The sequence below is a fragment of the Canis lupus genome, chromosome 13 (genome assembly GCF_003254725.2).
Source record: "Canis lupus dingo isolate Sandy chromosome 13, ASM325472v2, whole genome shotgun sequence".
In the NCBI taxonomy this organism is placed as follows: domain Eukaryota; kingdom Metazoa; phylum Chordata; class Mammalia; order Carnivora; family Canidae; genus Canis; species Canis lupus.
In genome coordinates this window covers 49,048,695-49,072,262 of record NC_064255.1, presented here as the reverse complement: position 1 = coordinate 49,072,262, position 23,568 = coordinate 49,048,695, and the positions used below count along the sequence as shown (strand labels likewise).

At 39.7% G+C, this 23,568-nt stretch overlaps 2 protein-coding genes across 21 annotated transcripts in view; one reads left to right on the top strand and one right to left on the bottom strand.

The window, feature by feature from the left end:
* LOC112652356 (bifunctional phosphoribosylaminoimidazole carboxylase/phosphoribosylaminoimidazole succinocarboxamide synthetase) overlaps window positions 1-23,568 on the bottom strand; it is a 388,335-nt gene that overhangs the window by 24,479 nt on the left and 340,288 nt on the right. For 10 of the 18 annotated variants that reach the window (XM_049093243.1, XM_049093242.1, XM_049093244.1 and 7 more), the window contains 7 exons: window positions 21,007-21,093; window positions 19,491-19,925; window positions 18,398-18,487; window positions 8,829-9,200; window positions 8,438-8,503; window positions 5,892-6,028; window positions 1,909-1,975 (listed from right to left, as the gene is read on the bottom strand). In XM_049093243.1, the coding sequence (XP_048949200.1) occupies window positions 1,909-1,975; window positions 5,892-6,028; window positions 8,438-8,503; window positions 8,829-9,200; window positions 18,398-18,487; window positions 19,491-19,925; window positions 21,007-21,093 (1,254 nt within the window). Of the gene's footprint in view, window positions 1-1,908; window positions 1,976-2,292; window positions 2,324-2,351; window positions 2,462-5,891; window positions 6,029-8,437; window positions 8,504-8,828; window positions 9,201-18,397; window positions 18,488-19,490; window positions 19,926-21,006; window positions 21,094-23,241; window positions 23,297-23,568 lie in introns of those variants that run through there. The other 8 variants (XM_049093254.1, XM_049093246.1, XM_049093251.1 and 5 more) reach the window with 8 other exon arrangements.
* The window catches only part of PPAT (phosphoribosyl pyrophosphate amidotransferase), a 37,609-nt gene continuing 16,290 nt past the window's right edge, over window positions 2,250-23,568 (top strand). The window contains exon 1 of one of the 3 annotated variants that reach the window (XM_025435900.3): window positions 2,250-2,378. Coding sequence is in view for 2 of the 3 variants with exons in the window: in XM_025435897.3 (XP_025291682.1) it covers window positions 2,782-2,909 (128 nt within the window). In the remaining variant the exon portion in view is untranslated. Of the gene's footprint in view, window positions 2,379-2,619; window positions 2,910-8,662; window positions 8,686-23,568 lie in introns of those variants that run through there. The other 2 variants (XM_025435897.3, XM_025435898.3) reach the window with 2 other exon arrangements.

Below are 23,568 nucleotides of genomic sequence, written 5' to 3'. Positions count from 1 at the left end.
TTTTAAGAACCACTGGCTCAACATGGGGATAAAATCAAAGATGTTCCCTAGGTCAGCTTTGGGCAAAAGAAAGTGCATACCTACTGTCCCTCCTCAATTAAGTTGAATCAGTATTTATTACTAGTTGTTAAGCAGGGTATGAATTTCAATTAATGGGTAGAAAAAAACCATAAACAATCATAGGAGAGATTTGTTACAAGACTAATTCATGGAATCGAAATTTAATACTCTTGAAAAGTATAGGACTTCCATAGAGAGGAGTAAGAAGATTAGGACTGTGCCCTCCCAATAAGGTAGCCACTAGCCACCTCTGGCTATGAAATATTCGAAATGTGGCTACTCCAAATTGAGATGTGAGTTAAGTGTAAAATACACAATGGATTTCAAGATGGAAAAAAAAAAAAGGATGCAAAATGTCACATATAAAAATACTGATTACTTGCTGAAACGATACTATTTTGGATATACTAGGTTAAATAAAATGTATTAAAATTCATTTTACCTGGTTCTTTTTACCTCTTAAAATGTGACTACTAGGATACAAAGTTACATATAGTTTCATATTATATTTCCATTAAGTAGCACTGTTTTACAACACACAACATAAATGAACACAGATGAACAAACCTGATGTATCACCCTGAATGGGATGTAAGCTTAGGATTTTACAAGATAGAAAATATCAAAGGGCTGGGATCCCTGGGTGGCGCAGCGGTCTGGCGCCTGCCTTTGGCCCAGGGCGCAATCCTGGAGACCCGGGATCGAATCCCACATCGGGCTCCGGTGCATGGAGCCTGCTTCTCCCTCTGCCTCTCTCTCTCTCTCTGTGTGACTATCATAAATAAATAAATAAATAAATTAAAAAAAAATCAAAGGGTTGTAGACATAGAAAGGAAGCAGCATGCAGGAGGTGAAAGGGGCTTCAGACTGGATTTTAATAGCTCTTGGGTTGCCCCTGAACATTTTTCAGGGAGGAAGCGCCATTTAGAAATCATAAAAGTGACATTTTAGAAATATAAACCTGCCAGTTAGATTTTACCAGTGTAGATGTATAGAAGGAAAAATTGTAGTCTAACGCCTGGATTTTATAGAGTTGTTACTCGTTATCATTTGGATCGTTTCGTTTAGTCCATCAATTTTTAGTTGAATCCAATTTTTCTGCGTGGAAGACAACGTACTAACCAGTGAACACAAGCAATTTGGTTCACCGTAAATTTAGAAATCGGGCGTGTGTGTGGGGGAAGTTTTATCGGCAAAATGTCACAAACGATCTTCCCTGAGGACCTATCACTCGTAGATAAAATTGTTATGTTAATAGGATAAATGCAAAGTGAATCACGGCAACTTTTTGCTTGGGGCTTTTGGAGCTCTTCAAAGTCATTACGGCATCAAAAGACAAACACACCCACAAAATCTGGACCAAAAAAAAAAAGGAAATTTTTCAATAGATTCAACTACTAACTTTCCGGAAATAGCGGGCTATTAGGAAAAGCAAGACTTTGAAGACTCAACACGCGTTCCCGCGATTGCTTTTGCAATACCTACTGAGGCACCTCTCCAGCGCTCGGCCATTTCTCTTTCTAATCACCCTCCTTCCTCTACTTGGTTTCTTCCCCCAACCGAGAGCCAGGTCCGAGCGTTTCTGGAGAGGCCCGGGAGCGCCGTGTTTCCTCCGCCCGGCGCGGCGGCGCCCGGCCCACGTGTCCGCCCGCCCCGGGGCCCAGGGCGGGAGGCGGCGGCGCGGAGCCCAGGCCCAGGCCCAGGCCCGGAGGAGGCCGCCCCGAGGGCCGCGGGGCGCGCACCGGTCGGCGCCGGGTCCGCCAGCTCCAGGCTCGCGGGGGTGCAGGGGCGGGAAGACCGCGGGCGGCAGGGAGCCCCCGCAGACGCCGGGGGACGCGGGATACTCACCCTCCGCCGTCGCCATTATCCCGCGTGGGCTGGGGGCAGGGGACGCGCCGGGAGGAGAGGCGAGGCTCTGGAAAAGAGGAGTGGTCAGAGAGGCCCCCGCGGCGGGGAAGGGAGGCGCTGCAGACACACCCCCGGCGGGCCTAGTACTCCGGGACGCCCGCCCGCGCGCTCCCCGCTGGCAACACGGCCGCGACGGCGCCCCGGATGCCTCCGCCGCCCGGGAGCAACTTCGATTCGGGGATTCTACCCGCCCCCCCCCCGCCACACACACACACACACACACACACACACAAAAAGGCTTCCCGCCGCGCAGGCGCACTGGCGCGGGCGCCGTTCCAGAAGCGGCGGAAAGTGGCGCGCGGCGGCGGCCCCTCCCGAGTCTACCGAGGCTCGCCGACCGGCCCCTTCTCCGCAGCGGGAGCGGCTCATAGGTTGGAGCGTACCAAGTGGTGATGGCCCGGGGAAAGCAGGTGAGGAGGGGCATACAAAGGGCGGAGAAATGACGTTGGCCCTACTACTCTCCTCACCCCAGTCTGGGCTGTTCGAAAATAACGGAGGGTTCCACGTGCGGAAAAAAAAAGTCTAGTCCCGGCGGAGGGTTAGCTCCACCCGGGGGCCTGCGACTCCGCCTCCCGGTCGCGGGGCCGCTCCCTCCCTCCTCGCTCACTGGTGGATCCTGAGGGGGCGGGGCAGGGCGGCCGGCGGGGCCGAGCTAATCACGCTTACTTTGGGAAAGCGCGCGCCGCCGCAGTAGCGAGGGTCGAGCTGCTGGGAAGGAAGCGAGCCTCTGAGGCGTACGGGCCGAGCGGCAGCTGGTTGGTGCTCAGGCCCCCGCCGCGGCGGCAGGTCTCTCCACGTGCTTTCGGCAGCGACATGGAGCTGGAGGAGTCGGGAATGCGAGAGGAATGTGGCGTATTCGGGTGCATCGCCTCAGGAGAGTGGCCCACGCAGCTAGATGTGCCGCATGTGATCACTCTGGGACTCGTGGGGCTGCAGCACCGGTGAGCAACCGGCTGAGGGGTGGGGGTGGCGGCGCGTGTGTTTCTCTCTCCTTCAGCCCCAGCCGTTTCCCGCGGCCCGAGTTAGCGATCTCCCGTGCGCCTGAGGGCAGGGAGGCCGACCTCTATTACCTGGGTCGATAACCGCTTGTGGCATCGACGAGGTGGCCGAGGCGTGCGCGGGCACCACCTTGCATCCCTGAACTTGCTTCTCCTCCCCCCTTAATGGTCTGTAGGGGCTCTCCCGTGTGTGCGCTCCTCGTGAGTCTGGCCAATTTGTAAGGCTCCGGTTCGCCAGGCTCGGCCGGGTCGGGACTTCTCCCGCTGCTTGCCTGTTTTAATCTTGCAGAACCCGGAGCTGCTTTTTTTTTGTGAAGGTTTGTGTGGGGGTGGCTGCTGGTTCCAGGACCTACAGCACCTTGAGGTGTTCCCGCGGAGCCTTCGACCACCACAGGCTTTTGTTTGCAGGGGCAGAGCTAGCTGTTGAGCAAATTGTAGATGTGAATGCAGTCCCAGCTATGAGGACTTAGGAATTCTGGAGTTCAAACCCTGGGAAACCGAGCTAGTTGGTATTCAGAAGGAACTCCTGGTTGTAGATCGCAGACCAACTGAAAATAAACCAGTCACCGGAAATAGCGCATCTGCAAAAGATTCACGGGTTTCAGGTAACGAAGGAAAAGGTTGTAGTAAGAAGATGCCAAAAAAAGTAAGTCTCTTCTTTAAGAGAGGGAAAGGGGAGCAGTTCCTGTATGACAAGTACATGCTGGTTTTTTTGGAAAATTTGGTAGATCCCTTTGAGTTAAAAAAAAAAAATAGCTTGTCTTCTGTGATCTTTCCATTCCTTATTACCTGGCATTTGATACAAACGTAGGTTTGACATTTTCACTGAAAGTATTACAAAGTTTTCATAAGGCAGTACTGCAGCAGTAACTTTTAGAACAGTTTAAGGAACTTGGCAGAAATATTTATCAGCAATATGTATATATATGTATAAATGCGTTCCAAATGATTTGCTTTTCCTCACCAAACTTGGATTGCAAGTAGTCTTTTTGATCTTTTCAGGGCCGCAGTTAACTTTAGTTTTCACATCTTACATACTCCTCCTTTATTAAGAGCTGAGAGTAACTTAGAGTCTGGGTTGAATCAAAAAGAGTATTTTTAACTTGGAGGACTCTAATCCTGGATAGTTGTGGGTTGACCTTAATAGAAATCTTGTTTTAAAATACTGAACATTTTTTGAGAAGATAGATATGTAATCCAAGGAAAAACTGAAACCTGCTTATGGTGCTTCAGAACATTTGTTTATAACATTCTTAGGATAAGTTATTTTGGATATTCTGTGAAGGGAAGAAGATCTTGAGATTCTCTTTTAAATATGTGCTGGAAGAAAAGCGTTTGTTTTTGTTTTAATGAATACAACTAGAATCCTAACTATATGCACTTTTCTGTTGCTTTTGTGTGAAAGAATTACGTGATTAGACAGTACAAGGGAAGAGCAATAAAAATTAATTATATGATAATAGAGCAATAATAAATGGATTCTCTGAGGCTGTTCATCTGCCCAAATAAGTCTTTGTTAAACTGGTTATGAAAATTGACCTTGTGATGTTTTCAATAACAGGAGCAAGGTACCCAATAGTTTCTGGGTAACAAATGTATTTATGGAAAACTAATTAAGATTTTCCTTGTGTAGGCATAGAATTATTAGGTGCATTGAGAAGGCTGGTTCTCTTCCAGTTGAAAATTTTAAATTAGCTTAAGTCCTCACCCTTCAGAGGAACTGATCTGATTGGAAGAATGGCGAAACTCCCTAATGTATCTGAGATAAAATCTCTGAAAGAGTCTGCAGGGTTCAGAAATTAAAAACTAATGTTTTTCTATGGCATTGAATCAAAGAATGTTAAAACTGGTCGCCTAGATAGGTTGTTATGGCATAATATACAGTAGAGTTAAATACACTGTACATTGGCAAGTGGTAGTCTGTTGCAGAAGTCTCTACCTCCTCACCTCCTTCCACTTACTACTTAGCTTTAAAATAACAGTAACAAGATTCTGGGATGGCCTGGGTGGCTCAGCAGTTGAGCATCTGCCTTCGGCTCAGGGTGTGATCCGGGAGTTCCGGGATAGAGTCTCATGAGTCCCATATCGGGCTCCCTACATGGAGCTTGCTTCTCCCTCTGCCTGTGTCTCTGCCTCTCTCTGTGTCTGTCATGAATAAATTTAAAAACAAACAAAACCCAGTAACAAGATTCATTTATGTTTTTGTTTTTTTTTTTTTCCTTTTTTGATGAAGGAATTTGTCTCATGTTATCTTGCTATAAGCATGGAATCTGGAAGGTGAGATTGCTATCACTTTTGCATTGTATTTGGTTCTGTTTTTGTCTTAGGTATAATATGATTTTAAAACCTTAGAGATAGTACAGTACCTGAAAGTTTTATGTGTTTCATGTAAATACAAACAGAACTATCAGTTACTAGATAGTCATGCACTGGATACTTAATCCAGACGGGTTCATTCAGAAGTACATCTTTCTAGTAGTCCTGGCTATTTGGAGATTTATTCCGTAGCTCTGCTTTCTTTCAAGGGGAGTTTAACATTTTCATTTCTATGAGCTCTTTAGATGCAAACTGTTCATGACAGATTCATATAATCACCACTTGCTTTTTCAGTCCTAAAAACTTTGGTTCAGTGGTTGGCAGAGTTCTGAACAAACCACACACACCTTTGTAGATCAGAAATCTTCATGTTTAAACCACAGGCACGTTTTTTTGAGACTAGAATGACATGGACATATTATGAAGATTCCATAAAAGGAATTACTAAAATTACATCGATTTATCCCATGAATTGAATAGTTAGCCTTTCCTTGGTTAATTAGGAGATGAAAATGCCTACCCTGAAAGTGAATTATCATTTCCCGGGGTTAGGAATTGAACCCTACAACTGATGTACATTTTCATACTTCTAAAAATTTCGAGATTTACCTGATGAAGTTGGATCATGTAGGGGGTCTTCTGTCTGTAGAAACATTCTGTAGAATCCTTTCGTTCTGTTACGCTTTGAGGAAACGTATTTGCAATGATCTCAGGAACAGTTTTCTTAAGAGATACAGGTACTGGTCCTATAAACAGAGTATATAACATTATCACTAGAAAGGCACTTGTAAGAAAGACTTGTGAGAAAGGCATGTGAGAAATACAGGAATAGGTTGTCAAAGAACTTGCTTTGAGTTGCCAAATTTAAGGCTGAGGATAACTTTATTTTGATTTTCATCTTTTAGTAGAATGACCAAATATGTCCCATTTCTATAGTGTTTTTATATATTGTTGGTTGGGGAAGTGACTTATGTTAAAACTGTCTTTGCTAATTGTTCGGAAAGCCTTTAATTCAATTACTTTTGTGATTTAATGATTCTCAGTTTTAAATCCTAAGTGTTTTCAGTTCTTCTGGTTATCGCTATTATTTACAACTTTGTTTTTTGCATTATCTTGAAGCAGAATTTATCTGTCCCCAAAAGAGTTTCAAAGTACGAATGCTTTGCATTCTGGTCAATATTGGAAATAGCTCTTTAACATAAGACTTGAAATCTGTCCTAGATTTCCTAGTAACATCAGTTTGATTTTGGGCAGCAAGCCTCTTCACTTCTGAGTCTGTTTTCTCATCTGTTGGGCTAGACTTAGGTATTTAAAGGTTCAGTGGGCGAAATCTAGTGGGTTGGGGATGATACTTTTGTGTGGTTAGTCCTTAGCAATTTTCCTTTTCAATAGTATATATACTAGAGGACACTAAGAGAAGACAAAGGTTGGGGCAGCTCTTCTGACTTGCACTTTAGGTCCAAAAATGGAGAGTAAAATTTTCCTCTAACTTGAGATATAGTAAGGGTTGTTGGGGATAGGGAGATTGCTGTTATTATCTAATACTTATTCAAAAAGTACCTGTAGCTCCTATTTGTATACATAAGGCACTGTGGTCAGTACTAGGAATACTGTACTGCACAGGGCAGATACGGCCCCTGGACCTCATAGGGAGGCAGTGTTAGCCAGCTGGCTCAACAGCACAGACTTCTATGCCTCCACTTTCTCCTCTATAAATTGGGCATAATGCTAGCACCTACATCATAGAGTTGTGGTAGGAAGTTAAATGCATTAATATATGTAAAGTACTTAGAACTGAACCTGGATATATGCATACCCTATGACCCTCCATCCCACTCTTGGATTTATACTCTACAGAAATGCATACATATGTTTACTGGAAGACATGCACAAGAATTTTTATAGCATTATTTGTAATAGTCCCCATCTGGAAACAATGGAAATGTCCAACAGTGGAATGGATAAAGAAGGTAATGGTACATATATTTATATAACGGAATATTCTACAGCAGTGAAAAAGAGCAAGCTCCTACTACAAGTAAAATCATGGATGAATCTCAATGCTGATTGAAAGAAGCTTGACATTAAAGAACAGATCCCAAAAAAGTAAGAATATCTTACATGATTCCAAATTTAATCTATGGTGATAGAAGTCAGGATAATGATAACCTTTATAGAGTTTAGGAAGATGATTATGACTGGGAGGTCTGAAGGGTGCTGGTATAATGTTTTGTATCTTGATTTGAGTGGAGTTACATGGGTATGTTCACTTTGTAAAAATTCAGCTCTTCAACTATTTTGTTTACACAAAAGAATTTGATAGATTAAAAACCTATAGGAATCCCTGGGTGGCACAGCGGTTTCGCGCCTGCCTTTGGCCCAGGGCGCGATCCTGGAGACCCGGGATCGAATCCCATGTTGGGCTCCAGGTGCATGGAGCCTGCTTCTCCCTCTGCCTATGTCTCTCTCTCTCTCTCTCTCTCTCTGTGTGTGTGTGTGTGTGTGACTATCATAAATAAATAAAAAATTTAAAAAAACTATAAAATGCTTAAATTAATTACTAGATCCAGAAAGATGCAGTGATTTGCTCTGTTGTTATTAGAGTCGGAGAGAGACTAGGACTCAGGTTTTCTGAGTTTCAGATCATTGCTTTTTCTTCTGTTCTGCATTTCTATTGTTCTGTTTGCTAAACTACATTGTGTTATCTTTTCTGACATCTGTAATGAGTCATTTTGGAATTAATAGCTCACATAATTAGGTTGACTTATTTGTAGGATTGCTAAAATTTTGCACCTATTGCTAACTACCTTTGGGGAAAACTAAAATTCAGAACTTATTACTTTGTGGGTTTTTTTTTTTTTTTCCTTTTCTATCCCAGTCTTCTGATAGCAATCGCTATAAATTGTAATTTAAAGACTCCTGATGAATGGACAGTTGTGCAGAAATTTCTGACTCTGGGAAAGTTTCCATTTATTCTGTTACTTTTACTCTTAATGAGCTATGAAAGAAATCATTACTCAGCATTTTTTTGCTCTCACAGCTTATAAACAGTATGTTTAGTCTAATATGTCAAGGACAGGGAAAAAATATTTCTTATCAGGAAAAAGCAACAAGTTTTTTTCAGTGCCAAAACTTGGCATTTCTCGGGCTCTTACCATCTTCGTGTGCTTTTCTTTTCATGCTCGAAGTTCTTGGGTTTTTGGTATGACCTTCAAATAATTCTTAAAACAAAAGAACACAGGAAAAGAATCATTATATGACATTTAAAATAGATTCATCTTCAGGCATTCGGATGCACTAAAGTAAGTGCATTTAAGTGGTTGTACAGATAAAGAAGGATGAGCTTAAGAATTTGGAATGTTTTGGTACAAGGTTTGGAAGGAAATTGAAATTCTTAAATGAGGTATGTGCTTTATAATAAATTTTTGGGTCATTTGAATATACATTAGTATAAGGATTTTATTTTTGAGGAATTTCTTGCTATGTTACAATGCAAAGAAAAAGGTTAATAGAATTTTTATTTTAAAAAGTCAGTTTCAAGGTTACCATGTTTCCATTTGGCAGTTCTGAGAGTTGGTCCTCTTAGGATGCAGTCAACTTCTTCATAAAATCTCATTTTTCTTTGAGGGTTGCCATTTTTCTTTTGTAAAACTCTGTATTCATATTTTAAATTTTTGTATTTGGTACGACATTGTTTCCAGTCTCTGTCTATTCCAAACTGCATTAGTCTTCTGGCAATTTCCTCAAATATTTCTTTGTTTCTTGTGGCCCTTTCAAGCATTTGCTTAATTTTTTCATCAGACCATATGTGTATAAGCGCTCTGACCTCATTGTCACACCAGTGTTTTCCAGCCTCTGTGTCGCTCACTGTCACAATCTGTAAATGATTTTTAGCATCTTCTAAAGGAATATAATTACCTATAAATCAATGTGATTTACAATTATACAAACTTAGAGATAAATCTTGTATTTGAATATCATTCATTTAAAACAAACTGGATTGACATAAAGCATTGAGAATTACAGCATTTCAATGTCAGGGTCAAAATTTCTTCATGTGTTCATATTCAAATAAGATATTTAAAAAATAAGGTATACTAATCTCCAAAATTGGTAAGAATAATTCAACTTTTCATCAATAGATAATCTTCACTGGATGTTTACAAATATGGAGAGTCTTGGTGTAACTACTTAAACTGGTATATATTAGCTTAAAAGATTTTTTTCTTTTTTGAAGTAGTTTCCACGCCCAGTGTGGAGCCCAACGCAGGGCTTAAAACTCACAATTCTGAGATCAAGACTTGAGCTGAGATCAAGAGTCTGATGCTCAACCAAATGAGCCACCCAGGCACCCCTGAAAAAAATTTTAATTCAACAATTTAGACCCTATACCTGACCCAGTGATACTTTGTGGTGCCATGGGGCTGCCCACCTCTTCTGAGGCTGTACTTACGGTGTCTTCCTCTGTCAGAAAACAAAGAGTTCACAGAACTCAAATTTACTTTTGCAATTGAAGATTATACTGAGAAACGAGTAAAGCTGGATTCCAGCATCAAAACTAACCTAGGGGCACCTGGGTGGCACAGACAGTTGAGTGTCCGACTCTCGGTTTTGGCTCAGTTTTAGGTAGTGATCTCAGGGTCATGCAATCGAGCCCCATATGGGGCTCTGCCCTCAGTATGGAGTCTGCTTGAGACTTTTTCTCCCTTTCCCTCTGCCCCTCCTCCTACTCTCTCAAATCAATCAATCAATCTTTTTTAAAAAACAAACTATAACCTCACAGCCAAGAACAGTTGTCATCTCTAACAGAATTTTAAAATGCCTTTGTGTAGGGTAGCCCCAGTGGCGCAGCGGTTTGGCGCCGCCTGCAGCCCGGGGTGTGATTCTGGGGTCCCAGGATCAAGTGCCACGTTGGGCTCCCTGCGTGGAGCCTGCTTCTCCCTCTGCCTGTGTCTCTGCCTCTCTCACTGTCTCTCTGTCTATAATGAATAAATAAATAAAATCTTACAAAAAAAAAAGAAAGCCCCAAGGCACAGTATACTCTATTTGGGAAATGAATATGATAGCACTTTTAGACTCAGTTTTGTAACATTTTTGTTACATTATAATGTTTGCAAAAAGCTTTCAGATCTCTTTCATTTGATCCTCACGTAACTGAGAATGATCCTAACTGCAATATATCTATACAAGACCTTAAGATTAAGTGGTCTTGGCAATTTTCATTATGAGCTGTTAAGAGAAGACAGGTAATAAACATTTTGAGGAACTCATGGTACTTAGCTTGATAAATATAACATGTATTTATTGTGGTGTAGTATTGTATGTATAGAATGTTTATAAGTCAGCTCTTCGCTGTTTGGGGAAAGCTCTTTCTCATGCATATGTTGGATTGCTGTGTTGAAGTATTGCAGTGCTATGATAGGATTCTTTCACTCCTGTACATTTCCTATACAGTGGGACCTTTTTTTTCTTTTTTCTTTTTTTTTTTTTAAGATTTACTTATTTATTTGAGAGAGAGAGAAAGGGGCAGAGGGAGAGGGAGAGAGAAACTCAAGCCAACTCTACACTGAGGGTGGAGCCCAAGGTGCAGCTTGATCTCACAACCCTGAGATCACAACCTGAGCCAAAACCAAGAGTCAGAAGCTTAACTGAGTGTGCCACCCAGGTGCCCTTAGGTTACAGTTTTGATGCTGGAATCTAGCTGGAATCTAGCTGGAATCAGGCCCAAGCTGAAACCAAGAGTCGGATGCTTAACCGACTGTGCCACCCAGGTGCCCCAGGACATTATTTCTTAAAAAAATATTCTGTGTTGGGACACCTGGGAGGCTCAGCAGTTGAGCATCTGCCTTTGGCTCAGGGCATGATCTCGAGATCCGGGATCAAGTCCCACAGGGGGCTCCTTGGAGGAAGCCTGCTTCTCCCTCTGCCTGTGTCTCTGCCTCTCTCTCTCTCTCTCTCTCTCTCTCTCTCTCTCTCTCCCTCTCTCCCTCCCTCCCTCCCTCCCCCCCGTGTCTCATAAATAAATAAAATCTTAAAAAAAAAAATTCTGTGTTCGGACGCCTGGGTGGCTCAGTGGTTGAGCATATGCCTTCAGCTCAGGGTGTGATTCTGGTCCAGGGATCGAGTCCCGCATCGGCCTCCCTGCCTGCTTCTCCCTCTGCTTCTGTCTCTGCCTCTCTCATGAATAAATAAACTCTTAAAAAATATATTCTGTATTACTCATGTCTGTGTAGTTGCTTGTAATGATTATTATAAAACTATATGGAACTGGGCAGCCCCAGTGGCTTAGCAGTATGGCGCCGCCTTCTGCCCAGAGCATGATCCTGGAGACCTGGGATTGAGTCCCACGTCGGGCTCCCTGCATGGAACCTGCTTCTCCCTCTACCTGTGTCTCTGCCTCTCTCTCTCTCTCTCTCTCTCACGAATAAATAAATAAAAATCTTAAAAAGTTTTTTTTTTTAACTATATAAAACTACACAGTGGTTATGATTAGTAGAACAGTGAGGGAAAAGATGAGGTGGTTAGGAAACCCATAAGCCTATGCAGCCATAGGTATGTGGAGATTTAATTAGGATAGGACCAGATCTTACCTTAAGGACAGGTTTGCACAGTGAGACTAGAACAAAATTTAGCTTTTAGCAATATCAGTATCTTAAATGACAGGTTGTACTTTGGAGCCACATAGGGCAAAAATTGAAATTTTTTTTTAAGATTTTGTTTATTTATTCATGAGAGACACAGAGGAGAGGGAGAGAGACAGACAGGCAGAAGGAGAAGCAGACTCCATGCAGGGAGCCAACGTGGGACTCGATCTCAGGTCTCCAGGATCACACACCCTGGGCTGAAGGTGGCACTAAACTGCTGAGCTACCCGGGCTGCCCAAAAATTGAAGTTTTTATTGAGATAATTGTAGATTCAAATGCAGTTTTTAGAAATAAGAGATCCCATTTGCACTTGGCCCAGTTTTCTCGAATGGTAACATTTTGTTAAACCTGTAATATACTACTAAATCAAGGATATTGACGTTGATAGAGTTCACTACTCTGATTCAGAGTTCCTGTTTTCCTTGTACTCATTGTGAGTATATATATATTTGTATTACATTCTATGATAATTTTATTAGCTTGTAGGTTCATGTCTCCACCATCAAGGTCAAGGTACTCCAAGGTTTCAACACCATAAGGATCCCTCTGGTTGCTTTTTATAACTAGACTTACCTCCTTCCATGCCCAAGCCCTCCACCCACCCTTACCTCAGTGAAGAGCACTCCAAGGTAAACTTTGGCAAACCTTATTTCAGCAGAATCTGAATTTATAACATTCTACCTATGTGACTAAAACCATTAGTTTTAGGCTCAGGCACATGTCCTCCTTCTGGGAGATAGAAATATTTAGAGATTTGGTGATCTATAGTTAGTCCTAGAAAATAAGATGTCATATTGGAGGGTAGTGGTGTGGAAATCCTAAATTTAGCATATTTTAAGGAAAGGTAAGCATTTAGTTTCTGTTAGATTTCTCTCCCAACTGGTATACTGCAATTCATTTCTGACGCTCACCACTAGAATTAGAATTAGACTCTGAAGCTTCAAGGGCTCATTCGTCCATACAGCTGCCTTTACTTCAGATGCTAGCTAGCCACCTTTCAGCTGACTGGCTACAAATTCAGGCCATGACCTGTTCATTCTGGCCATGACCCCCTCAGGTTTGATCATTTGCTGAACAACTCATAGAACTTAGGAAAGCCCTATACTTAGAATACAGTTTTATTATTAAAAATAGAACTCAGAAACAACCAAATTGAAGATCCATCCACATAGAATAAGGTCTGGGAGGGTCCTAGATGCAGGACCTCCATGCCCTCTCCCTGTGGAATTAGGGCCTTCAATTTTCCAGCACATCAGTGTGTTCACTAACCAGGAAGCTCTTCTAAGCCAGTTTTTATTGACATGATTGATTATGGCATGATCAATTAAATCATTGGCCACATGACTGAATTCAGTCTTCAGACTTAATTTCCCTGTTAGAGATCAGACTGGCCTAAAATCCCAAGCCTCTTAATCACAAAGTTGGTCTTTATGGTGACCAGTCTTATCCTGAAGCTATCTAGAAACCCACTTTGAATCAGCTCATTAAAAATAAGAAATCTTCTGCCACTGGAAATTCCTAAGGTTTTTGAAACTCTGTGTCAAGAACTGGATACAAAGACCAGATTTATGTATTCTTTATTTTTTTATGTTCTTTTTTGAGATATTATTTTAAAACTATCTCTGCATCCAACGTGGGACTTGAATTTACAACCCTGAGATCAAGGGCCATGTGCTCTACTGACTTAAGTCAGCCAGGCACCTCTGTATTTTTTATTATGTTAGAGCCTCTTTTTTTTTTCTTTTTTTTTTTTTAATTTTTTTTTTAAATTTATTTACGATAGTCATAGAGAGAGAGAGACAGAGACAGAGACAGAGAGACAGAGACACAGGCAGAGGGAGAAGCAGGCTCCATGCACCAGGAGCCCGACGTGGGATTCGATCCTGGGTCTCCAGGATCACGCCCTGGGCCAAAGGCAGGCACCAAACCGCTGCGCCACCCAGAGATCCCATGTTAGAGCTTCTTAAAGAGTTTGTGAAAATATAAACAGGAATTAGAAAAGCCAACACTTTTATCATTATCAAGTTGCCTGTATTTAAGTTTATTGGCTTACCTAAGTTTGAACTTTATTTTACATTTGTAATTTTTGGGTTTTTGAAATTTTAAAAATCAAATCTTTATTTGGATTTTCTACTGGATTAAAAATGTAAAAGTTCTCAGTATTATGATTCATGTGATGAAAATGCATTAGCTGCTAAGATTATCCAAGTTAAATGCAAAATCTACAAAACTGTTTATTTTCTTTTAAAATTATTTCCAATTTTGGCTTATTATAAATAAACCAAAATAAATGAATTGGAGAAATATATGAATTTGAGAAACCAAAAAAACCTGGCATGGCCTCTGAGATACTAACAATAGATAGTTTAGTGCCCTCTGCTGGCCATCACATTGTTAATTTTTGTGAAATTGTGGGGATAGTGACTATTTTAATTTTGGAAATATATTTTACCAACCAAAGAAAATTCTTTAAGACTATTTTTAAAAGAATAGTTTTGTGATTTTTAGGCTGGTAAGAATAACCTCCAATAGGATATATTTGCCTGTCTCCACCCCTCAGAACTAAAATTGATCTACCTTTGACTGCCAATACTAAAAAGCAGTGACTTGCGAGAATACTGAAGTATTCCACCTCGTGTAAATATCAACTGATACTAGAGATGAATTAAGTTAATTTTAGGTTTACTCAGAAGAGACAGGTAACTGACAAGACTGTCAAACATTTCCTGTTTAGACAGTAGAACTTTCTGATTCCTTTTATCATCTCTTGCTTATGCCTCAGGTGGGGAGAAGAATTTATTTTTAACTTTTTATTATTTTTTAAAAATTTATTTATTCATGAGAGACACAGACCTAAGCAGAGGGAAAAGCATGCTCCCTCCAGAGAGCCTGATGCAGGACTGAATCCCAGGACCCCAGGATCACGACCTGAGCCAAAGGTAGACACTCAACCACTAAGCTATCCAGGTGCCCGAGAAGAATTTTAGATCCAAAGAATTAGTTATTCAATTTTCATGGGTTATTACTTTTTACTTTTTTTTTTTTTTTTAAAGATTGTATTTATTCATGAGAGACAGAGAGAGAGAGAGAGAGGCAGAGACACAGGCAGAGGGAGAAGCAGGCTCCATGCAGGGAGCCTGATGTGGGGCTCGATCCTGGGACTCCAGGATCATGCCCTGGGCTGAAGGCAGGTGTTAAACCGCTGAGCCACCCAGGGATCCCCTACTTTTTACTTATTGTAATAGGTAGGCATAGCTCAGGAGTTCTGTGATTCTTCCCAGTGATTAACTTATTTCATATTGCATTAGTCATGCATTTTTTAAAGTGATAATTGAAATTGGCTAAATTGTCTTCCCTAAATGGAATCAAATTGGATTTTATGTTTTAGTTTCTTCAGCCCTCTGCTAGCCTCTACTCTCTAAATACAACAACCTGTTATTTTCAACCCTTACTGTGCTTGATGGTCTGTTATAAAAATATATTGCTTGAACCCATCCTATAACCTACGCTAGACCAGAATCCCCAGGAGTTCTAAATTGGGAACTAATTAGTTATCTAGACTCCAAGGAGTTCACAGCTCTAGTTAGGTTTTTATTTGAAAAAAAGAATCTTCTAGCATACATTTAAGATGAGGAAAAATTTACTTTTGGGAGACCAGTTTCATGACCAAGTATCAATGTTAACAATATGGGGCAATAGGAACTCAGATTCCAGTAGTTCATTAGTAAAAATATAAAATCAAAATGAAATAACCTCTACCTATTTTTACATGAATGTTCATCACTTTATTGTTTCTGTTTATTTTTTAAGTAGGCTCCAAGGGGGCAGCCCTGGTAGCTCAGCGGTTTAGCGCCACCTTCAGCCCAGGGTGTGATCTTGAAGACCCGGGATCCCTGCATGGAGCCTGCTTCTCCCTCTGCCTGTCTCTGCCTCTCTCTGCCTCCCTCTCTCTCTCTCAAAAATTTTATAAATAAAATAAAATAAAAGATTTTATTTATTTATTCACGAGAGACGGGGTGGGGGGGAGAGAGAGGCAGAGGGAGAAGCAGGCTCCATGCCAGGCGCCTGACTCGGGACTCGATCTCGGGACTCCAGGATCACGCCCTGGGCCAAAGGCAGGCGCCAAACCACTGAGCCACCCAGGGATCCCCAAATCTTAAAAAAAAAAAAAAAATAAGGCTCCAAGCCCAATGTGGGGCTTGAACTCATGACCTTGAGTTGAGATCAAGAGTGGGACTTAACCTAGTGAGCCAACCAGTGACTTTGGTTTTTTTGTTGTAAAGATTTTATTTATTTGTTTATGAGAGAGACACAGAGAGAGGCAGAGACATAGGCAGAGGGAGATATACGACTCAATCCCAGGACCCTGGGATCACAACCTGAGCCAAAGACAGATGCTCAACCACTGAGCCACCCAGGTGCCCCCTGTGTTTTGTTTTGTTTTAAGAAAGAATATTTGATGTGAATTTTTTCCCTGAAGCCATCTTCAGGAAAAATATCCATACCTCAATACAACATAGTAGAGTGGTGATTTGTGACTCAATAGTTTATATTGCAGGTATGACTGAAGTACTTAGATTTTTTTGCTAACTCTAGGAGGTGGCCCAGTTGGTGGAGCATGCAACTCTTGATCTTGGGGTGTTGAGTTCGAGCCCCACACTGGATGTAAAGATTACATAAAGGTAAAATCTGTTTAAAAGATCAGTTTCTGGGGCAGCCCCAGTGGCTCAGCGGTTTAGCGGCCCAGGGCAGGCTCCTGGAGACCTGGGATTGAGTCCTGCATCAGGTTCCCTGCATGGAGCCTGCTTCTCCCTCTGCCTGGGTCTCTGCCTCTCTCTCTCTCTGTCTCTCATGAATAAATAAAATCTTTTTTTTTTTTTTTAAAGATCAGTTTCTTTTCCTATGTATTTAGCTGTTGGGATTCTTGTAGGTTTATATCTTTGCTTTTATTTTCATATGGAAGTTTAAAATACCTTAGTTTCTAGAATGACTAAATATTTCCCATTTTATATTTAGAAAATATGAAACATATAAACATACCAGACAGTTTTTTTAAAATCCTGCCAGTTTAATAATATATCTGACTTAATGTTTTCCTTTCACATACAAAAAAGGATCTTGAGGTGTTGTACTTAAGTGAGCCCAGAGGAGTAACAAGCTAAAATCTTCTGAATGCTAAAGTTCTTAATTTTTTCCATGGAAATATATCTTATTAAATCTATCTGATTTTAACTTTTTTTTAGCTTAAGATTTTATATTTATTCATGAGAGACAGGCAGAGATACAGGCAGAGGGAGAAGAAGGCTTCCCTCAAGGAGCCCGATGAGGGATTTGATCCTGAATCCCTCAGGGCAGGCGCTCAACCGCTGAGCCATGCGTCCCTTAACTTTTTTTTTTTTTTTTTTTTTTTTTTTATGATAGGCACACAGTGAGAGAGAGAGAGGCAGAGACACAGGCAGAGGGAGAAGCAGGCTCCATGCACCGGGAGCATGACGTGGGACTCGATCCCGGATCTCCAGGATCGCGCCCTGGGCCAAAGGCAGGCGCTAAACCACTGCGCCACCCAGGGATCCCAACTTTTTTTTTTTTTTAACTTTATTTTTAATGACAAGGGTCAATGCTCTGATGCCCTGAGAAACCTTAGGAGCACAGATTTTTGTTTACCTGTATTATCATATCATACCCCTAGTCAGCTGCATGTTCCTATCGAATTAGTCCCCTTAATTTCTCCGCTTTCACCTTTCACCATTCTAGCAGCTCTCCTTTCTCCCACTGGGCTTTTAATTTGTCATATCTGATAAGTCAGACAAAGAAGTTTGCCAAGAGTGTGAGGAATTTGATTACCTGGTTTGTTAATCAGCATGATTCTTTACATTTTTCTAAGCTTTGAACTGAAAGACTATGTGTGAGGTCTGTGATGACTAGCTCAGCTTTTGCTTGAGGGCCTGGTGATCACCCATCACTCATTTTGGTTTATGTAAAAGGCAAACCACCATATAGGAAGCACTTACTTTCCTTCACGCCATTAGTACCATAGGACAGTGTTTCTCAAACTTGAGCATGCCAAAGTTCCCAGATGATACTAATGCTGCTATACTTTGAAAACCACAGCTATAAGGAATGTTACTGTCATTAGCAGTTTTCACCTTCCATTTCTGTATTTTGTAAATATGAGTATTACTCTTCATATACAGTGTTATAACCTTGTATGTGTTATTATAAAATCTTAGTTATTATAGCATCTTTTTTATTATACATTATACATAAAATATAATTAAATCTAAAACCCATCATAAGGTCCCCAACCTCATGACCTCCAAACCTAATTATCTCATGAAGGCCCCATCTCCAAATGCTCTTATATCTGTTGATACGACTTTAGAGGTGACACAGTTCAGTCTATAGCAACATCATATAATAACATCTTACATATTTTTTCACATACATAAAACCAAAAAAATATTATTTTACCTGTACCAGGACTTTGTTTTACATCTCTGTCTCTTAGGTCTTCTGATGTATCACTGACAAAGTCATCTTCTGCTGCATCTCCAGCAATGACTGTGAATATAGTGGGATAGATGGTGGTTTGGTTTTATTCACTTCAGCATAGTGTTTTAAACTCTAATGTTATTTTCTCTTTTAAAGTGAGCGTGATAGGGGTGCCTGGGTGGCTCAGTCAGTTAAGCATCTATCTGCCTTTGGCTCAGGTCAGGGTCCTGAGATCAAGCTCCACTAAAGTGAACCTCATGCTGAATACTGTGGTTGTCATTTTAATTTCAATGGGATAGGTGGATAGTTCTCAAGCAGACCAGTTTCTTCTCTGCCAGCAAAATATTTCAGGCCTTCTTGCCACCATTTCTCAATCCTCTGTCATTGCCTCCGTTTCCCCTAGATACGTATTCATACTCTAAGAATTAGGACTGCATTGTTTACGGCAGATATTAATATCTAGAAACTTTATGGTTAGTAGAGGTCTTTAAGAACATTTTGTCAAGTCTAGAGGAGACACCTGGTTCAAGATTCCAGAAAGACTGAGCTAGAACTTTGATTTCCTGACTCCTGGTCTAGAACTCATTTATGTCATGCTGTCCTATCTTTGTGTGTAATATATCTCAGTCCTTTGTGTTAAACTTTTTATTAAAGAACTTTATGAAGTGTCCCAGAAGAACTTAGACTTCAAAGTCATTCTCATGGGGTCTTTTTTTTTCCTAAGTTCTTTAATGCTCTTTTTCTGTTCACTCACAATTTAACCACAATTAATATGAAAACTTGCTTTAACTTCTGCCATTTAGAGTTGCAGTTTTACTTTACTAAAATTGGTCTATTTTTAAACTTGTGGAAATCCAATTTTATTTCATCCTTATGTATGACTTTGTACTATTGTCTGGGTTCTGGAAGAGATTGAATATACATTAAATTGTTCATGATAAATTCAACAATTAGCTTGTTGAATAGTATTTAGTGAAACCTATTTAACTTAAACTATATTCATGTTTTTGGGTTACTAACATTTTTATAGGATTTGGCCTAATGTTCAGGTTACTTTTCTTTGCCTTCCTACCTGACTGTTTCTCTTCTGTTTTTACATTGGCACATCGTGTGGCTTGTTCTTCATCTTGGAATTTGTGTTCTTGTGATTTTTCTCTTTTATTGTATCCCAGAATAGCATCCAACTCAGTAAAAAATTTCATACTCTTAGTTATGCCTTGGTCTTGAGCCATTCTTACAGTCTTGTATTCATGTTTTAAGTTTTTGTACTTTGTTCTGCACTGTTTCCAGTCTCTCTCTATTCCAGATTTCTGAAGCTTGGCAGCAATTTGTTCAAATATCCTTTTATTTCTCACTGTTCCTTCCAGTTGTTGTTGTATATTTATATCAGACCAGATGCCAATTAGAGCCCTAACTTCTGGCACAGTCCAGTGTTTTCCTCCTTCATTTGCTATGGTTGGAATAAAAGTTGGATTATTAGGGGGTTCCATAATTGATGTGGAGTTACCTGTATCAGGTGGGGAGGAAAGAGATACATATATAGGTTATATACATAAGATAAGTAATTGGATGCAACCTTAGTAAGGAAGGAAATTTTCTCCATGGGAGATGGAAAACCTTAGCTTTTCTCTGAAACTAATGAGGAAATGAAATACAGAACCTGAGTCTATTTCTTACCACGACAGTGACTGGCCTTAAAAAAGTTGTGTTTTTAATTAGTCACATTTTGATCATCTTTTTTCTCTATATTTCTCTTACTCTTCATCCCATTCCTTTGATATGTGGTATGTATATCAGTATATAGTGAATGTTGAGTAATTTTGTATTATTTGTAGAAAGTAATACAATTAGAAAATGGCTCATTAAGGGTAATTTTTATTTGTTTTTTGTTTTGTGATAGGATAGGTGGGAGCAATTTATCTCTTAATTTGGTGATTTCCATTGGATACATATCAGTATCTGCTGGGGAGCTTTTGTAAATCACTACTTTGCTGTTACCCCCACCTTGCATCCCCAGTTTGTGGTTCAAATGGGCAGTCATGGCTGAGAACCAAAACTATTCACGAGTAAAGGGTTGGAAGAGGCACATTATTTTTCCACTTGGATTAACAACCTTCAGTAAAAATTTAGAAGCAAAATGGTGATTTGTTTGGACTCTGGGTGAATAAAACCATCCCTGACCTCATTGATTTGATATTATTTACTTTCAGTTGTAGAGTTGTTTGTATTAGACCTCAGGAGTGCTAAAGTAACATGTTCATTAAATATTAAGCACCTATTATGTATAATTTTGACCACTGTATTCCCTATTATGTTTAAAGAATAAAGGTTGGGAATTTGAAGGCCAATAATACAGGCAGTTTACATTTTGTTAAAGAAATCATTTATTTTAGAAATGAATTTTTTTTTTTTTTTTTAGTATAGACTGATAAAAAAAAAAAAGCGGCGGGGGGGGGGGGGCGGGGGGCGGACAAGATAATCCTAAGTGTTTTTATCCGGAAAATCAGCCATTTTCTCAGAAACCAACCTAACTTTCCAATTTGGAATTTGATCAGTTTCATTGTATTTTTTGACCCACAATACTGTACCTAGTTCCATTGGTCTGATATGAGAAACCAAAAGTAAAGGATTTCCTGAGATATCTTCCTTATCTTCTAATGTAACTGACATTTTACCTAGAAAGAGAACAGAATTCCTTTTAGAATAAGTTCTAAGGAAGATAAAAATTGAATTAATATGACTGAGAATGCTAATAGCTTGAGCTGAATTTGATATGAAGGATTATAAATTTGTGTTAGACATAGATTGTAATAAAACAGTATAAAATAGTTTAAATATACATTTATAATACAGAAAAATTTAATTTCTTCCATTCACATGGTTAATTTTGAACTTCCACTAGATTTATTTGCTAATTTTATGTTTCTAGAGATGATTGTGGTTCGTATTCAATGAATTATATTTTTTAAATGAAGATCTAAAAAAATAAAAATAAAAAAATAAATGAAGATTTTTCTTGGGGTGCCTGGGTAGTTCAGTTAAGTTTCTGATTTTTGATTTTGGCTCAGATTATGATCTCAGGATCATGAGATCAAGTCCTGGGCTGGGCTCTGTGCTGAACATGGAGCCTACTTAAGATTCTCTATCACTGTCTCTCTCTGTCTCTTCCCCTCCTGACCCCTCCTCCATGCTCATGCTCTCTCTTTTAAAAAAAAAAAAAAAAAAAAAGTGAGGTGTCTTCATTATTTTGTGCTTTAAGTACTTTAACATAACAGGCACTTGATAGTAGCAATCAATGTAAGACAGAGGTTTCATAATGAGATAATCAGAAAATCTTCTTTAATTGGTATATGGTCAAATAGCTAAAATTTATATGTATCTTTTATAATTAGCTAATTGGTACATACTAAACTTTCCAGAAATTTATCTAAGTTATGCTTAAATGGACCAAGGAATGTGCCATTTAAAAGAACCATGCCAACCTTGAAAAATGAAAATGGCCCCCCTTGACCTCCTGGTTTTATTTTTTATAAAATGAGGCACAGACTACTTTTAAAGTAATCAAATGAGGAGGGTAATAGGAAAAACTAAAATATATCTTTCAAAGGAACCCAGCATATAGAATTTTGGATTCAGTTGGCACATGTGAAGATGAATCATAATTATAACGAGGCTGAAACTGATCATGAGATAGGGTAGTTAAGTAGGTTTTGATTACTTTTTTGTAACTTTCTGAATCAGAGTTATTCATCTATCATTTCCATGTTTTTTCAATATTGTTTTACTGAGTAACAAATACCATTCTATTTTACTTTACATTAGGAGAGCAAATGTTAGTTATGATTTCAATGGCATGAACATTTAAAATTACAATTCACTATTTGGAGGCATTCCATTAAAAAGTAAGAAAAAGGGCAGCCCTGGTGGCACAGCAGTTTAGCGCCACCTGCAGCCCGGGGTGTGGTCCTGGAGACCCAGGATCCGAGTCCCGCATCAGGCTCCCTTCGTGGAGACTGCTTCTCCCTCTGCTTGTGTCTCTGCCTCTCTCTCTCTCTCTCTCTCTCTCTCTCTGAATAAATAATAAAAAAAAAAATCTTAAAAAAATAAGAAAAGGAATGTTTGTCATCTTAAAGATTATATTAGGGATTTCTATTTTAAAATAGAATAACATGAAAAATAAGGGAGGTACTACTGTTTTCAAATGGCATGTAGATGGGAATATGGAAAATGAAAGTCTGTAGTTACATAAGAATTTTTATTTAAGAATTCTCTTTAAGAAAATATGATATAAAAAAAGAAAATATGATATACCTGGTTAATTTAACATGTGAGCTTCATGATGAGAACAGTAAGGAAAGAGGGGAGAGAGTTTGCTATTCTATTATCTGATTTAGGGCCTACTTTTATGTTTGTTTATTTGTTTTTTCTCCTAGTTTTATGTTTGTTGAAAATAGCCGATGCTAAACATACAGGTCAGAGTAAAAAAGAAAAGCTCTCTTCCCAGCTGATTCAGGTGTAATTTTTTCTTAGATTGATCCCAAAATTATATGAAGGAGCCTCATGCATGTGCTGGAGGTTTTAAACTGAAACTCTTAACTCATTATCTCTGCATCTGTATCAAGTAAGAGGAGGGAAATAGAGTGGAAATTTGGTCACCGAAGGAATGATTCTGCGGTAGCAGTAGGTCAAAGGTATTCTGAGGTTGAGGATGATTATAATTTCCAGAACATGAAGTCTCTTAAGAGTTTGTATTTGAGTTCTTTGCCAAGGCTTAGTCAGACTACCTGCTGCCTAACGGAGGGAACCAGATCCTCTGTCCTTACCACTTGCATGAGGTTGATCCCAACAGTGGAAAAGGCACATTCATTTTCTTCCCTTCTTCAGTTTATCATACACCAATAAAAATTTTGCTGGTTCCGCCATAGAAAAACCAGAAGACATTATAAATGAATCAGACCTGGAGAAAGGAGTGCTTTCTAAGCCTTAGAAAAGACTGTTTGATTGCATTAAAAACTTGGATTCTATAGGTCAAATAAAAAATCAACCAAAATTGTAAGGCAAAAGGGATCGTGCAATTTCTAAGACCTCAGTTGACATGAACAGTTTTTTGTAAAATATATAGAAAACTGTTCGATATCACTAGTAATTAG